General features: G+C 38.3%; 1 protein-coding gene across 2 annotated transcripts in view; it reads right to left on the bottom strand.

Annotated features, from left to right (window-relative positions):
• arhgap4b (Rho GTPase activating protein 4b) overlaps nucleotides 1-17,848 on the bottom strand; it is a 32,247-nt gene extending 14,399 nt beyond the window's left edge. Inside the window, exons 1-12 of one of the 2 annotated variants that reach the window (XM_084428776.1) lie at nucleotides 17,603-17,848; nucleotides 9,429-9,947; nucleotides 8,468-8,639; nucleotides 6,308-6,470; nucleotides 6,093-6,155; nucleotides 4,441-4,614; nucleotides 4,178-4,306; nucleotides 3,241-3,462; nucleotides 2,395-2,496; nucleotides 2,124-2,309; nucleotides 573-657; nucleotides 293-320 (exon numbers count right to left, since the gene is read on the bottom strand). In XM_084428776.1, coding sequence (XP_084284902.1) covers nucleotides 293-320; nucleotides 573-657; nucleotides 2,124-2,309; nucleotides 2,395-2,496; nucleotides 3,241-3,462; nucleotides 4,178-4,306; nucleotides 4,441-4,614; nucleotides 6,093-6,155; nucleotides 6,308-6,470; nucleotides 8,468-8,639; nucleotides 9,429-9,495 — 1,391 coding nt within the window. In that variant the 5' untranslated portion in view covers nucleotides 9,496-9,947; nucleotides 17,603-17,848. The remainder of the gene's footprint in view (nucleotides 1-292; nucleotides 321-572; nucleotides 658-2,123; nucleotides 2,310-2,394; nucleotides 2,497-3,240; nucleotides 3,463-4,177; nucleotides 4,307-4,440; nucleotides 4,615-6,092; nucleotides 6,156-6,307; nucleotides 6,471-8,467; nucleotides 8,640-9,428; nucleotides 9,948-17,602) is intronic. The other variant, XM_084428775.1, reaches the window with a different exon arrangement.
• Nucleotides 17,849-18,485: the final 637 nt, after the last annotated feature.

Raw genomic sequence — 18,485 nt, 5'->3', positions numbered from 1 at the left:
AGAAATGTACTCTAGAGCATGCACACCGTCTGGGGTAAATACGCACTCTATTTATCCCACAATGAGATGTTTGAGCCTCATTATGAATTGACTGCGTTTTGTTCGATCACTCGAGTCATTTAAACTGATTGTTACATTTCTCAATGGAGCCGTCTTAATTTCTGCTGAGCACGCAAAGGCCGTCGGCCAGGAAACAAGAGCAGATGTTTGCTGGATCGCGGCCAATGTTGTCAGCACATGACTGTGTGAAAAGCTCATAGTCACAGAGAAACAGATGGGATGGGAGACGTACCTGGAGGGATCGCTATCAATGGCCTCAGCTGCAAAAGAGAAAGAGAGGGAGAATGAGGATAGAGAGTTGATGGGTTCTCAATCACAGAATACATAGTTACTAAAGTCACTGTTGCCACAATAAAACTGGAAACTTTTATTGTGATAAGGCATCTTACACCATCTTACCCTATAAGACCCTATATATCCTAAAATACCCACTATGAGGGCATAGTGACTTTTCTTAGATTCATTCTTTCTTCTTTTATAGGAGGAAGAACTGATTAGTTGTGGTTAGTTACCTTTCTGTATGGCCTCTTTAAGTAGGTCATGCTTGGCTTCGAGTTTGGAGATCAGAGAGCTGCCGCTTACATTCTCTTTCACTTTCTAAAAAAAAAATTAAATACGTTATTTTTAGTCATCAAGGTATTTACTTTTCTGCTATATGATTTGCATGAACATTATAAAGCTAAAGGTATACAGTACACTACCACTCTTTTTGAAAGAAGTCTCTTATGCTCACCAAGACAGTAATTTACAGTAATATTGCAAAATATTATTACAATTTAAAATACCTGTTTTCTATTGCAATATATTTTAAAATGTAATTTAAAAGCTGAATTTTCAGCATCTCCAGTCTTCAGTGTCACATGATCCTTCAGAAATCATTCTAATATGATGATTTGCTGCTCAAGAATAATTTCTTATTTTTATCAATGTTGAAAATATGAATGTGAATATGAAAAATGAATATTTTTTCAGGATTCTTTGATGACATTGTAACATGCTATCTGTTTCTGATGCAGAAAAGTTAGTTCATGCATTCATGACCTCGAGACTAGATTACTGTAATGCTTTATTAGCTGGTTGTCCTGCATCCTCAATAAACAAGCTACAGTTAGTCCAAAATGCAGCCGCTAGAGTTCTTACTAGGTCAAGAAAATATGCTCATATAACACCAATTCTATCATCTCTAAAATTGGTTACCTATAAAGTTCCGTATCAATTACAAAGTATTACTAATGACCTATAAAGCCCTAAATGGTTTAGCTCCTGGGTATTTAACGGAACTTCTATCGCCCTACAATCCATCGCGCTCTTTAAGATCACTAAATTCGAGGCTCCTAGTCATTCCTAGGATATCTAAGTCCACTAAAGGAGGGAGGGCGTTTTCACATTCAGCTCCTAAACTCTGGAATGGCCTTCCTGATATTGTTCGAGGCTCAGACTCGCTGTCCCAGTTTAAAACTAGATTAAAGACGCATCTCTTTAGCCAAGCATTCACATAATACTTACCTTTTATACTACAGTTGAATCAGATTGAATGCATTAATATTATGAACAGCAGCTACGCTAATTATTTCCCATCTGCTTTTCTGTTGTTATCTCGGGACGCTAGTCCCGAGGTAAATACAGATCGACAGCTCTAGTTTGTATCCAGCCTCCCATGGAAACTACAGATGCCCCAACACCCATGCAGAGACGACTCGACGCCTGTGAAGAGACGACTCGACGCTGGCGATATGTTTATGCCCTAAATTAATACATGATTAACTAACTGTATTTTTCTATGTACATTTCTGAAATGCACTTTCTGTAAAGCTGCTTTGAAACAATATGTATTGTGAAAAGCGCTATACAAATAAATTTGAATTGAATTGAATTGAATTTGATGAATAGAATATTTTCTTTTTTTGAACATGAAAAAAAAAAAACATTAATTTGAACGTTAAAAACATTAATCACGTTTACTGTCACTTTTGATCAATTTAATGAATCCTTGTTGAAGAGAAGGACATTTCCACATATTTTTGGTCATATCAATATCAATCCATGTTGGGAAGAGCTCTTACTGTAAAGTAGAAGGTCTCTGTGTCCTGTTGATTGGCTCTGCGTTTGGCGAGGCTGGGTTTGGCTCCTGTTCCATCACCTGTGCTCTCCACTGATGGGGCGGCTGAGGCGTCCGGGGTGGGGATGCAATCATCATCACAGATGCTCTCCAGAAGATTTGAGTGTGTTGCCTTAAGTGTTTTACTGACCTGAAGTCAGTGAAAAAAATAAAAATAACACTGTGAGCATCTCTGGAGGAGTGCACCAAAATAAAGAGCGTAGCATAGATTTTACCTCGTCAGTTTCCAAGGTAACAGATGCCAGTCTGGACTGAAGCTGCTGGAATCTGGTCTCAAGCTCATACCTCACCTGGCCTTCTGCGCTCACCTCACAGACCTGTCATATACACCAGATGTTTTTATTCTACATCATGATGGCCACATGATCCCTTATTATCAAACCCTTTCAATTGCCCCCCAAAAAAAAAAGAATTATGCCTTTAAAATTATATTAAATCTATTAATATATATATAAAATTTTATATATATATATATATATATATTACACTACCATTCAAAAGCTTGGGGTTGGTAAAGTTTTTTTATGTTTTTGAAAAAAGTCTCTTATGCTCACCAAGGCTACAGTAAAAACAGTAATACTGCGAAATATAAAAATTGAATATATTTAATATACAATCCTTCAGAAATCATTCTAATATGCTGATTTGATGCTCATGAAACATTTCTTATTATTATCAATGTTGAAAACATTTGTGCTACTTGATATTTTTGTGGAAACTGTGATTATTATTGTTTTTTTCAGGATACTCTAACTGATAGAAAGTTCAAAAGAACAGCCTATTTTATTTAAAATAGGATTTTTTTTGGTAACATAAATGTCTTTATGGAGAATTTGATCAATTTAATGCATCCTTGCTGAATAAAACGATTCATTTCTATAAAAAAATCTAGGTTGTGCATATAAAATATATCTTGTATTTGTATTAAAACATTAAATAAGTTTAGATTCTTAATATATCATCATTAGACACATTATAACACCAAAGTATTTCAAGGATTTCATTAATTCAAGAGCTACTGAAAGCTGCACTGAAAGCATTTAGTCTCTCTCAAGCGTTACCTGGTCTCCTTCATGGGGCTGGTACTGAAAGCGGAAAGGCAGACAGAATGCAGTGTTGTGGGCCTGAAGCAGAGCATCTCTATCCTGGCTCTGGTTGAGTCCAGTCACTGCCGTGTCTAGCTGCTGAAAGCCATTTTTCATATTCTGGAGGGTTCGGTTTCTGTTGGAGAGGTATCCTCGTATAACCCGAGACACAGACAGGTGGTACCCCAGATCTGTGCACTGCATTCAACATCAGCCAGATGGCAAGATAAAGACAAAAAGAAGAAAATACAGTCATTTTTTGAGCAAACACGAATGTTCTGATTCACGTCGCTTACTGACTAAACCTGCTGTGATGTTTTTGATGTGACTTGTTCTACTACGTGCCTCAGGCAATGGGAATAACAAACCATCATACACACATTTCAGAGCTCACTTGAGACCTGAAGATTTCAGTGCCACAAAATATGCACAGTGCCTATCAAAGAGTAGAACAATAGTGAAGTCATTGAAACTATGAAATAACACAAATGGAAGTGTGGGAATTATCTAGTGACTCCGTGAGGTGCATCCTGGGATTTTAACAGTACTGTATGCAGGCTGTGGTTAGCTCGTTTCTTTCATCTTTGTGATTCTAATCATTCATTAAAAATGGTTTTGTCAAGAAATTCATACATAGGGCCTATAAATATTTGTCTTATAAAGCTTTTAAAGCATTTAAGCATAAGTCTTCAGATCAAAAGCTGTTTAAGAAGTGTGTACATACTTTTCACTGGTAGTGTAGATGGTTTTCTCTAGTGTTCTCTCAATGGACACATACAGTAAATACATTAGATTGAATGGTCTGTGCTATTTTTGGTCAGAGGTCAATTCAGAATGAAAAGGGAACTAAAACAAATACATCCAAGAGAGTGTCTAGACAGATGGTAATGGGACAGCAGTGTGTTAGACTCACATCAATCAGAGTGCAAATGTCCTCCAGATAGTATTTATTCATGGAGGCATTAGCTGCTGCCAAGTTGAGCAAGTAGTCGTTACGAGCTTTAGTGCACTTCAGCTGAGTTTCCTGTACTTTCCCTTGTCTCTGTAAAGAAAGCACAAGTACGGTGGAAACTGGGGGTTACAGATCAAGTGAGATCTTGCTCTTCCTGTGCCATCTTCACAGAGCAAAGCTCCGGATGTTACCAGCTTTCTTTTTTCACAAACTACAGCTTTTACCTTCTCCATCAGTCTCTCTATTTTTTTCACAGAGCTGCGCCTCTGCCCCCCTGATTGGATGAGCCCGAGATCAGATGACTTGCCCGTCTGTTTCTCCTCCAGTCGTGTGGCTTCTTTGAGCTTTCCTTCAGCAGCCAGACAGTCGATGTGGTACTGATGATAAGTCTTCAAAGCCTGTAAGAGATGCACAGAAAAATCATATTTGTATCTTGTTTATCAGTAATATCTAAACATCTTTAACACAAGGTAAACTTACTTGAGAAAGAAAATTGTGTAAATTAAGATTAAATTAAAGTTTATTTTTACTCCATGTGCAAATAATTGTGTATTGTTTTTAACAGAATAATCCAGATATTTAAAGTTTATTGTTAAATTAATGAAAAAAAAAACAAGATAAAAATATAATAATAATAATAATAACAATTATTATTATACGATTATTATTACAAATGTTTATTTTTACTCCATAGGCACATCATTTTAATTGTTTTTAACATAATAAGCCAGATATTTTAAACTTATGGTTAGATGTATAAATAAAACAAGGTGAAAAAGCTACAGTAACAAAAACAACAATAATAATATTAATAATAATTATTATTATTCTTACTATTAATCTTTATCATTATTTTGAATTTATCTTGTTTTATTCATGGGCAAATAACTGCTGTTATTGTTTTTAACATAAGCCAGACATTTGAAGATTATATAAACTATATTATAAAATTATAATACATTATTATTATTATTAATAATATTAAGTTTATTTTTAATCCATGGGCTAATCTTTTTATTACTACCATAATAAGCCACGGCCCGGTTTCAGACAGGGCTTAGATTAAGCCAGGATTAGGCCTTGATTCAAACTTCAATTAGGACATTTAAGTAGCTTTTATAAAAGTGCCTTAGAAAAAAACATTACTGATGTGTATCTTGAGACAAAACAATGAGACTGACATATTTTAAGATATATCAGTGCAAGTTGCATTCAGTTAAAACAGCTCAAACATGCATTTTAGTCTGGGACTAGGCTTAAGCCTTGTCTGTGAAACTGGGGGTATACATTTTAAGATTACTATTTGATTTATAAATAAAACAAGATTAAAAAAAAACTACTTGCCAAGGTGACATGTTCAATTACGTCCTACTTTACATACTCTTATAAATCCCTATTTTTATTTTTATGATCAAGCTAAGCGTATTTATTTTAAGAGACATTAAATACCTTCTAAGACTGCAAAAAGACATACACGCAAACAAAAAAACCCTGAGCCTTGAGCCAAGACACTTGTGGTAGGCAAGCTGTTTGTCTACTGGAGGGTAGAGAGCACACAGCTGCTGTCAGCCGGGGTCAGTGGGCTTGATCTTGCAGCTCTGACCTGAGCACAGCGAGAAAAATGAGCTCTGGAAAGCAGGGGGGGTGCTACAGGACCAAAACGGTCTACAGAAAGACATGCAGACACATTCAATCGTGAATGCATGAGCAAATATGTGCATCATGTGGTATTTAGTCAAGTTTAATCATGCTGTCTTTGGCCGCAGTGAGATGATGTTATTCAAAGCTGATGCCATTTGGACTCTATTTCAGTTCACTAGAGCGTGTTGCTCAGTGTAAATTTAGCATGTTCACAGCAAAACAGCCCCCGACCTACCGTCTGCATCTCTGTGGTGACTTTCAAGAGCTCATCCTGCATCTGGAGTCCCACCTCCTTGCTCTGAAACAGAAAATAAGAGTCGGTGTGTGAAATAAGGAAGATGCTTTGGTTGTGTTTTGTGTGGGGGAGTGTTTCATATCGGTAAATAAGAGAGGAAGAGAAAGAGAGGGGAATTAGATGTCGGAGCTGGTAATATGGTGGGGATTCTGTACCCGCTTTGCCAGGCGGTGTGTGTCCTCTATGCAGTGTGAGAGCCGCTGCGTGAGTGTGTTGCCGCAGAGCTCACTCAGTGAACTGTGATCTCTACTCTCCTGTCTGGTCTGGGTCAGCAGAACAGACCAGCACTGAGCCACCGACAGGTCCAACTGCTCCTTCCTAAAGAGAGAAAGGAGCAGAGACAATGAAAGAGTTGGTTAAAGTCGCAATCTAATAGAAGCGGCAACAGATCTTTTCATCCTTATTGTGACGTACTTCAGTGTGAAACGGAATCCTGAAAAAGAAAAATGTATGCCGGGAACTTGGTTCTATCAGTCGTTTTAAGGCAGAAGGCAGCTCTGAATGCGAGCTTGCAGTTGATTGTGAGAAATGAGCGGTTTTAAGAAGACTAATGATTGGAGAAGTCTGCAAGTCTGGCATATATCACCAGAGAGAAGTCTTCCGTTTCACCGGATAATCCAGTTTGATTCAAAATTACGAGGTCAAAAAAACAAAAAACACGAAACATGAATAAAAAACAATTAAACAGTTAATATGGAGTGGCTCACATTTTAGACACAATATTGCCAGTTACTTTATGTACTTTTGCTCCGCCAATGAAAATATTTCAGAACGAAGCCACAGCAGTTGCACATCTCAGAGAAATAACACAGTAGTAGTGGTGTTCCTAAATGGATTAGTGTTTTTGAACAAATTGGTTGAGTGAATGATTCAATGACTCACTCACAAATAGAGTTAATTTTGGTTACTGAATAAAATGATTTGTTTGAACAAATCGTTGCGTGAAGCCACTCTATCTGTCTGTCCACCTATCCATCCATTCATCCACCTATTAGGGCTGTCAAATTAAAATTAGAATTTTTAATATTCGTCGAATTTAAAAGAAAAATCCACATTCAAATGCAAAAACGGTGCATTAAAATTATAGGTGTGCTTCAGGCAGCCTTATTTGTGGCACACGAGATGGGATGGTGATGTAAGAGTTGTTGCACTTTGGTGTTTTAATGTTTTTCCAGTTTAACCTACTTAATGCGGCGGTGCTGCATCGTTCATTCAAATCATTGCAGAAATAGAAAAACTCAATGCCGGAGAAGACCTTGTTTACGTCAAAAACATAACCAAGCCATTCATATAGAACGCATTTTCTGTGCTGCTTTTCATTACGTTCTGTAAACATGGGCTAGACGGATATATTTGACTGTTGCACTCGCGTATTGCACAAGAGAGCAATATGTTTAGAAAGCCATGTAAAGTTAAAAGAAGTTCAACTTTTAAAAAACATGTCTCGAGACTTTGTGTGTGTGTGTGTGTGGGGGGGGGGTTCTATTCCACTGCATCATGTAAAAAAATTTACTCTGTGAGAATGGCTCTTCAGCTCTTTGTATTAAACTATGCATAAGTACATGATATTGTTTTGTTCATGATTGTTTATGCAATTTACAAAATTATATTTGATTTATAAACGCAACTATCCATCCATCCATCCACCACCTACCCATCCAGCCATACTGTACTTCCATCCACCCACCCACCTATTCATCCATCCATCGACCACCTATCCATCCATACTTCCATCCACCCACCCACCTATCCAACCATACATCCACCCATCCATCCATCCATCCTTCGACCACCTATCCATCCATACTTCCATCCACCCACCCACCTATCCAACCATACAGCCACCCATCCATCCATCCATCCATCCATCCACCCACCCATCCATACTTCCATCCATCCACCAATCCATCTATCCATATTTCCATCCACCCATCCACCTATCCATCCATCCTTCCATCTTTCCATCCACCCACCCACCTACCCACCTATTATCCATCCTTCCATCCATCCATACTTCCATCCATCCATCCATCCATACTAGTCATACCAATATTTCCATCCACCCATCCATCCATCCATCCATCCATCCACCCATCCATCCTTCCATCCTTCCATCCACCCACCTATCCATCCATCCTTCCATCCACCCACCTATCCATCCATCCTTCCATCCATCCATCCTTCCATACTTCCATCCATCCACCAATCCATCTATCCATATTTCCATCCACCCATCCATCCATCCACCCATCCATCCATCCATCCATCCACCCATCCACCCATCCATCCATCAATGCAAAAAGTAGGGTGGGTACCTCTTAGTCTTCACTGTGAACTTCTCGCTGAGTTTCTCCAGAGAGCGGGCATATTCTGCCTCAATCTCCCCTCGTCTGCGCAGGTACTCGCTTAGATCCTGCAGCTGCTGGGTCTTGACCTCCAGCTGCGCGTCTAGGATTTTGAGCTGCTCTGATAGCTGACCACGCACCTCTGAAAAAAGAGATAGAAGGGAAAGAGATCATGTATGGATGGTTTTCAGCACAAAAAGCACCATGAACTGATGAATTTGCATCTCCTAGCACTAGTGGCTCTGGCCTGGGGCTCAGAGCTGATTGGATGAGGGAAGACAGCATCCCTAATACTGCCTATAAATACATCACAGTGCAGGCCTACATCTCACACATAGAACACACATTACATTTTGAGATGTACATTAGTCTGTACTACCTAGCCAAGTAAAAGAAAGAGAGCATGAGATCAAATTGATTTCTTTTTTATCTCTCTCTTTTTTCCCCATTTTTTATTTGTTTAAACAACAATCAACAACAAACATATTCACGCATCAACACAACCAACAACACAGCATACACACAGACATTGTTATTTTACATTGTATGTGTATATAAAGAAAAAAAGAGAAAGAATAACATCAGTAAATCATAAGCAAAACCTGACACCAGCATCAGTTCATCCACTTACAGTTATAATTGGTTTTGAAGATAATTTATGAAAGGACGCCACATGACAGTGAACTCAGACCCAGAACCCCTTAAATTAAGGAATTGTAAAACATCTCTGGCCCACAGTTTAAAAGAAGGGGGACAGGACTGTTTCCAATTAATTAAAATTAAGCACCTTGCCAACAGAGAAGCAAAGCCTATACAGTCCAATTCACTTGAATTGACAGTGTTTTTTCACACACAATGCCATAGATGGCAGTTAAAGGATTTGCACAAACATCTTTACTAAATATTCTACAATCAAATTGATTCCTTTTACCTTTGATTTGAGTCTCATACTCCGCCAGACTCCCCTTTTCCTTTCTCAGTTTTCCATGTGATGTCATGGTCTCCTTAGCTGGCGTAGCGCTCCTGTTGACTTGTTCACAGTGGCTCACAGTCTGAGATGATCACGCACAGATTTCCTTCCTCTTCACGAAGAAAATACCCTAACTCCGTAATGGTGTTTTTATTTTGCAAAATGATTTAGATTTCCATTATAGAAAAACATGTCAAGTTCGGTCTTGAGTTCATACTGGGCTTCTAAAGAAAAATCTTTTTAGTCTTTCAATCTGTGCCCTCAGCAGAAACGGAACAGGGAAGTCTCTGTGTGCATGTGTATGTTTGTGTGAGAGTGTGTGCGTTTGTGAACACGGAGGGAGTTCCAATCAAAGCAATTCTCTCTCAGCACTGAGCATGTGCATTTAAAGATTAGTTTTCAGAGCAGAGAACGTTGCAGGGGCCTGATAGTTTTCTAGTTCTGTTTCCTGAGACAGTGGTAAAATGCGATTGTCCTTGCCTGGAAGAGACAGTGAGAGAAACACAGAAGTTTGGTAAGAAGGTGTGACAAAGACAAATGTACAAGACAGAAACAAACCATAAATGGAATATGGAAGTAAATACAACATAAGAGAGAGACAGGAGAGGAAGAGAGAGCAAAAAACGTTACTTCAATATGACGTGTCAAGGGCACTTCCAGAAGACGAAAACGGTTAAGCGGATAGAATGCACCTGCCCACATCCTGTTTGTCTTCTATAGTATGTGCGATTCAGAAAGATTCTCATATGAAGACATCCTGTCAATCCTAAGTTAAATATCCACACATTTTACTACATCTAAAAACCAACCTCTTAAGTTCTCAACAGTTTTACAGTACTTCACAATGAATGTCAAGTGGCAACCCAACACAGTACCAAAATCGTACTTATTTTTGTACAATGCAAACTGTCCATGTTGGCACGTGCCTAAATTGGCTGCTTTCACAAAATGACAGATCAGTTTGCAACAAAAATAGAGTCTGGTTGGACACACAGCCTTTGATATCAACAACCAACAATATAGGAACTCTTTACTTCTTTATTTAGGAAGCCTGTTTATTTTGCTTTCGTATCAATGAACAATTATATGGTTAGTTGCATTTTACTCTTTGCATTTAGCATCTTCAATGCTGTCTGCAATCTAATCAGACAAACCTGTGACCCACTTTTGAGCTGAGAACCACTAGTCTAAAGCTTGAGCTAATAACTCAAATTAAAGGCGTTAAACACATCGCAGTTTTTTGAAAGATCTGGCTCTGTCTTAGACAAGCTACGTGACTGATTGTTTGTTGTATGATGGCAGCCTGAACTGCGCAGGAGTTCCTGTGAGTTGCGCCAGTGATGGCCGTTGGTCTTATGAGAGGGTGGAGGGACCTGAGTCATCATGGCTCTTGGCACAAACCCACACAGTCATACTCAGACCAGGGGAGTGCTGCTCCAGCACTGTGCATAAAGAATTTAGAGTAACACACATGCACAGGTGGGTTTCTTCTTTGTATATAACCTGAGAAATGCAAAAAGAAATGTTCGGCACATTGTGAGCTAATGTAATATGGGCTTCTCAAGATAGTAACGCATGTATTTAAATGTGTTGGTGAGCATAGCATACGTGTTTTGGGTCAGGGATTCATAACCTTTTTTGTAAGCCAAATCGCTTTGACGTGAAGTACCCCCTGAGATTTTAAGTTAATATTTCATTTGCATGTTCACAGTTCTCTGATGTCGTTAATGGTCGCATGACATTCAAGTAAACAAATAAAATATTTAATCTTTTATCTTGATCGGTATTATTTTTATTAAAATTATTTATTCATTTTAATTGTAATTAGCTTTTCATTACAAATCCCAGATTTAGGACTTTGGATGGAATATATAATTGATTGATTAGTTAACTAATTAAAAAAGAACATTATAATAATTTAAAAATATCATATGATAATATAATGTAAAACATGTAATAAAGTTGACTAGCAGCCTAGCAGTACAAAATGATGTAAATAAAATAAATAAAAAATTCTACTTCAAAGTTTTAGGTTTAATTAAATTTGTTACTTGCTAGTTCTTCGTAATTATGTGTTAACTTTACTAGCAATTTCTGAGTGGAAATAGTTTCAAACTAAATCCAGCACCAATTTTTTTTAATCCTGTCACATGAGCACAAAGCGTTTCATGCAACAATGGCAATACATAAATAAATAAATAAATGTTGCAATTTACCCATAATTTAAATAGTATAAACATTACTTTTAGGCAACATTTCCTCATCAACTGATTCCATGCAAAAGGCACATCATGCACTCTCAGTCACTGAGCAGTCATGACAGTCTGCTCTTCACTTCCTCCATCTCAGTGTTTAGAGGTCAAAAGCCTAAGCCAGCCAATCATAGCTCAGCAAAGACTTCATTATGTTAATGCTATTATTGATTCACAAGAGTTGAATCGGATTTGTGCACAATGGGGTTGAATTCTATTGAATTAGTGTATGCCAGCACATGCCAGTGCTTTTTTGATATATACTCTTGGCAGTGGTTTCTCTGTTTTGCAGAGAAAGGTTGAAGCATTTTAAATAGTAAACTCTAATCTGATACTTCAGGCAAAAAATAAATGCAAGGCTACATTTCTCTCTCTCTGTTATATATATACAGTGCAATGCATAAGTTAATACACCCATGCTAAAGTTGACTAAAAAGAGGAATAAAAAATCATATTTTGGAAATTGAACTTAATGCCTTAATTAAAAAAATTAGGAAAAATCCAACCTTTAAGGACACCAATTTTCTTTGTGAATGAATAATGTATCGTAAATAAATAAATGTTCTTCCTTAAAATACATGGTGCATAAGTTAGTACACCCCTATGTTAAATTCCCATAGAGGCAGGCAGATTTTTATTTTTAAGTATTTAAAAAAAATTTTTTTTAGGATACTATGCATCCTGATAAAGTTCCCTTGGCCTTTGGAATTAAAATAGCCCCACATCATCACATAGCCTTCACCATACCTAGAGATTGGCATGGTTTTATTTCAGTTAGCCTAAAAGCTAGTTTGATTAGCATTGAGAGCAATATATATAGCTGTGCAATATAGCTAAAAAAATTTATCACGATATAATGTTTCATATCGTTCGGTATCGATAATTATTGGCAATTTTTATAACCTTTTTTTTTTAAAGACATTATTAAGTTATTATTTGGGGGGGGGGGGGGGGGGTCCACATTATTAAGGCAAACAACAAAGTATATTAGTTTTAGCAGTCAAAAACAAAATGTAAACAAAAATATCTTCTTTATGTATTATATTAAGATAAAAAAGTAAGTGTTAAAGAAACTCTCGAACTTAAATAAAATGTTACAAAATGTGTGCAATGTAAAAGTGTAAACGTAGAACAATCAAGGCAAACTTTGAGGTGGATTGACATCTGTAATACAATCCTCTAAAACTGAAAGAGATATTGGATGTCAATGCGGTGACGCAACCGAACATGAGAGCAACGCAACCTGGCTGTTTAGATCTTATTGGTTGTTTGCTTGTCAATGGTAGCACGCTGATTTATCAAAACATCTGATAGGCTGTTTAAGATTTACGGGAGATGCGTGCGCATTTTAATGAAAATATTGAGTGTTATATCGAAAAAAATTTATATCGTTACCGACAATGGTGTACCATCGATAAATACCAATACCGTTTTATCATAAACCGTGTTATATGTATAAATCATAGTGTTCAGTCATCGGATTGCATAACGCATTTAACAATTTACACATTAGCAAATCTATCACATATATAGGCCTATATGCAGGGCAGTAGTTGGGGTATCCAGGGCCCCGCTTCAGGTTGTTGCTGTGGGCCCCCTTAAAATCTGTCAGCTACACATAAGCAGGCATATATATTGATCGAGCAGTGGAACGCCTGTGTGAAACCACTCCGGTGTCCTGACTGAGTGAATGTGCCCGTTTAAACTTGATCTGTCTACTGTATTGACTTGAGTTAAAGAAACTGAGGGGAATTGGAGATCCATGGGATCAATCCTGTTTTACGCTCCCAGTGGAGGCTGGGAAGAAGCTGAGCTCTGGTCTTATCTCTCAGAGCAGAGCACCACAGGGAGCCCGCACACACACACACACACACACACACCGCTGTGTTCTCTCATTGCCATGGAGTGATGCTCCTTCCACACGGACAAAGGCACAAATATTAAAGGCTGAATGTAATGCATCACGAAAAATGTATTTAAAGGGAAAGCTCACCCAAATTATGAAAGATCAGGTACATTTACTTCCACTCATTCTAAACCCTTCAGCGGAACACAAAAGAAGATAATTAGCTGAATGTCTAAGCTGCGCTTTTTTGTAAATGGTAACCATGGCTGTAAAATATGATTTTCAAGTCAACATTTTTGCCTTGACAGATAGACAGCTCACACAAAGCTTTAGTATGGCTTCAAAAGACTTTGCTAATAGAATATGAGTTGCATGGACTAGTTTTATGGTCCTTGTTTGTCTTTTTTTGGAGCCTGAGGACTTCAACTTTGACTACATGGAAAATGGCAGCTTCTACATTCTGCATCTCATTTCGTCTTCCAAGGGGGAAAAAACATGTTGTTGAGAGAGAACTACATGTTTTTGGGTGAACTATCCCTTTAAATAACATTAAGCTCACAAGATGTGGAAGAGCACATATCTTTCAAAAGTTTGGGGTCGGAAAGATTCGTTTATGTTTTTGAAAGAAGTCTCTCATGCTCAGCGAGGCTGCATTTATTTAATCAAAAATACGGTAAAAATGTTATTCAATTTAAAATCGTGATACTATTTTCAGGATTCTTTGATGAATAGAAAGCAGCATTTATTTGAAATAGAAATCATTAGTTCCGACGTAAAACTCTTCACTATCACTTTTTATCAATTGAATGACATACAAAACAGCTAAAACACACAATGTATATTTCCCAGCAGCTCCCACAAACTCTTTCCTGACAATATGCCAACACAACACTCGTCACACTATGAAGTGCAACATACCCATAACATTAAACACCACTCAAAACGGAAACAAACCAACTTGTCTAATCACACAAACCACAACATCATACCTACACAACAGCACAGAAACTCATGTGATGTGACCAGTGATAATACAAACCACATCCGTGACACAGTTAGTCCTGACACTCGTGATCTCTTGAAGCTGCAAATGTGTGTCTGTCCACAGACCTTATGAATGTTCATTATCTACAAGTAAATGACATCACAAATGCACCAAGCACCAATAAAGTAAGCATTATTCTGAACATACATGTTGTGGACTGACTATGATAAAGTGCATTTCTGCAAAGGCAATTAGCAAATATGGCCTGAGACTAAGTTGATTAAGATATGCCTTGCTCTGATTGCTGCCCATAGGAATAAAATATCACAAATGAGATCTTTGTATAATCTCACTGGTTTCTCCTAGTCAGCAACGCGATTAAGTCTCCCATTTTTCTCCTGAGGAAAAGGTCCAGTAATCTCACTCAGAAGAGATCTCAACAATAGCTATGTTTCTATCCACCTATTTTTATGCACATTTTGGGATATCGCATTAAAAAAACCTGGATGGAAACGCATTAAAAACGTATGTGTTCAAATAAGGCGCATATATTTTTTATATAATAAGAAGACATGCACATAAACTACGATGGAAACACTTTACTCAACAGTGGATGTGATTGGATAACAGGACCAATCGCATCGCGCAGCATCTCAAACTTCCATTTTTAATACAGATATTTTACACCAATGTCCCAGAAAGTGACGATTTTGTTCTCTTGAACACGTGGGATGGAAACGCTGCTTTATTCGCAAATGTTTTATGCAATATTCCAATTTTGCGCATAAGTTATCACACTTTGGGTGGAAACATACAGTAGCTAATGTCTCAGCTCATACACTAGATTATTTATTGTTTTTGAAAGAATTATTTCATGCTCACCAAAGCAGGTTTTCTTTGATCAAAAATACAATAAAAACAGCAATACTGTCATATTGTCTCGTTTCCCATAACTCACTTCAGCTATGAAACTGCAACTTCTGAGAAATACAATTTTCTTCTGGACAGGATGGATAGATAGCAGAGCTTTTGAGGGACAGCTCAGAGCAGTAAATGTATAGGAGCTGAGAGGTCATGCTGATATGAGAACGCTTATCTGACAATCACGACTCCTTTTCTGCACTGTCGCTCCTTTTCAGCATGTGTACATGAAAACACACACGGACACGCTCTCTCACACACACACTCTAATCCCATATTAAGAAGCTTGAGTCACTGTATTCTTTCCAGCACTTCCCCTGAAGTCTGACATCGTGACATGCAAGGAACTCATCTCCCTGCGTTTCATCCCTGCTTATCTGGCAAGTTTTGCCTCTGAAGACTCATACATCTATCTTTCAATCCACCTTTCTAGGGAGCATCTATCCCAACTGCTACATATCTGCATTTAAAGGGTTAGTTCACCCCAAAATGAACTCATCCTCTCATTGTTCTGAATCTGTATGATTTTCTTTAATCCATGATACACAAAAGGAGAAGTTTATCAGAATGATGATACTTCTCTTTTAATGAAAAGAAGGTAAATGATAACCAGTCTGGCAAAAAGCACTATAAACATGCTCCATACACTCTGCTATGCTAGGTTGTTTTAACCCAATTTTGGGTCGAATATGGACAAACTCGAACATTGGGTTAAAAATGTAATAAAGAAGTAACCCAAAGGGCTGGGTTTGTCCATATTTGGCCCAAATTTGGGTTAAAACAACCCAGCATTTTTTAGAGTGCATGACTCATGTGTCTTTCAAGTCTTAAAAGCAATACTGTACTGTGAGAAAGAGACAGAAATTTAAGTCATTATTTAGCTCTCACAACACCCGCATGTCTTTCAAACCTGCTTGACTTTCTTCCGTGGAACACAAAAGAAGATAATTTGAAAAATCTCTCAGTGCTTTTTTATGGCCATACAATCCAGAGTTGTTTTCGTCCCTATTAATTTTGATGGCATGGACAAAACATTCAAAATATCTTCTTTTGTGTTCTGCAGAAGAAAGTAAGCCATTCAGATTTGGAATGACATGAGGGTGAACAGATGGTAACAGAAGTTTCATTTTGGGGTGAATTATCCATTTAAATTTCGTTCATGTAGGTTTGACACCAGTGATGCCAAAATGTAACTGGATCTTGTGTGTCTTGTAACCAGCCGTGACATGCCAAATTTGAATATGACTAGGCCTATATGATTTGAATATTTTTACGCATTTAATATTTGAATATTTAAATCCCATAACTGAGATTTGAGAGCGAGGGTGGAGAATATTTTTTCAAAGAGCACAATAAATGTAGGTTTATTCCTCACATAAAGCTACTGTATAGTATGTAGTGCACAAGTCATATGGACAAGCCTACTTTTATAGTGCTTAATGCCTTAAAACCCCTGGTCATTATTTCATTTCATTGTATGAAAAAGGGCAGCATGAACACTCTGCCAAACATCTCTTTGCATGTTTGACAAAAGAAAGACATGCTATACAGGTTTGGAACAACATGAGGGTGACTAAATGACAATTTTTATTTCAAGGTGTACTGTCTCTTTAAGAGTGATTTGAAGTGTGAAAATGAAAGGCAAGAGATTGTGCAAGGGGAAGAGGAAGAGAAAGAGAGACAGGGAAACCCTCAGCCAAATAACAACACCACAGAGGTAGAGTAGGTGAGAGGGGAGGTGGAAGACTGAAGCAAAGAGGTGAAACGGACTGCTTGATAACAATCAATGCTACCGAGACACCCTGAAAGAGGAAGCAGCTCGTGTCACTTAGTGTCTTTCTCTCGATGTGTGGCATTCATGCGCACAGTCAGACATGTATGCAAAAGCACGAATAGCCTATGTGTGGACGCGATCTGCCAAAAACACGCACACACTCTCATCCTATATAGGGGACAATGCATGCAACTAAGAAATGCTCGCTGTCATACACACACAAACATGTCAGTGAGCCTCCACTGTGTGTGTGAGGAGATGGAGGGCGAACACATAAACATACAGCCGGTCATGCTGAGAGGAATAGGCTACACAGTGAATTTACAGTCATAAATAATAAAGAAAGCCCAGTCTTACCTCATTCTCCAAGGGTCTGTCTCTTGCTGAACACTGTGTTTGAGTCACACAGATTTCATGCAGCCAGCTTGATTTCACCCCCTCTGACACATTCTACACACATGACCCTCTCTCTCTCTCAGGAGCGCATTCAAAATAAGGTGGATGCGCGCACACACACACGAGCACGCATGCTAGAAAACAGCTCCCTTCTTTGGTTCACACACATGCATGCGCGCTGAAACAGCCTCTCTCTCTGTCTCCTCCGCTCTCAGGCAATCAGAGAGAATGTCATAACCGAAGCCACGCCCTCTTCGGCCCCCTCCCCGCAGGCTTACTATAAATACAGGGATGGATATGAATATGCTGTCTTGTTCTCTTAGACTTCCCCCCTCCCGTTTTGTTCCATCTCTCATTCCTAATATTCCCCCTCTCTGTGGCCATGAAATGCTTCTCTTATGACCTTGCATTGTGCTCGAGGACTACCAGCCCCCCTTTCTCTGCACACACACACACACACACACGCGCTCAGGATTAATGTACAGTCATGAATCTATTTAATGATCTTGCAGATGAGCTATAAAACTGATGCTAATGCCAATCCAAAAGGGATTGAATGGGTAAGAGCTCTATAGCTGGGTGATAAACAAACAATGGCCGACGCGTGCACAGCACACACACATAGGCTATACACCTGCTGCTGGCACTGTAATGGCCGGTTTGCACAGAATGCGTTTTTTTCCGCTCGACTGCGCTGTTTTATTTTGTAAACATGCACCGTTTACATAGCAGGACCGTTGACCGTTAGCCTACGCCGCGTCTAAGTTAAACTTTTTAAAACGTCATTGGTTTCCATTCAACTGCGCTGCGTCTCGTTTTTAAATGCAACACGTTCCGTGTAAAC

This window comes from Rutilus rutilus, assembly GCF_951802725.1.
Source record: "Rutilus rutilus genome assembly, chromosome: 13".
Lineage (NCBI taxonomy): Eukaryota > Metazoa > Chordata > Actinopteri > Cypriniformes > Leuciscidae > Rutilus > Rutilus rutilus.
Note: the sequence above shows the minus strand (reverse complement) of the source record. Positions and strands in the feature narration are given on the sequence as shown.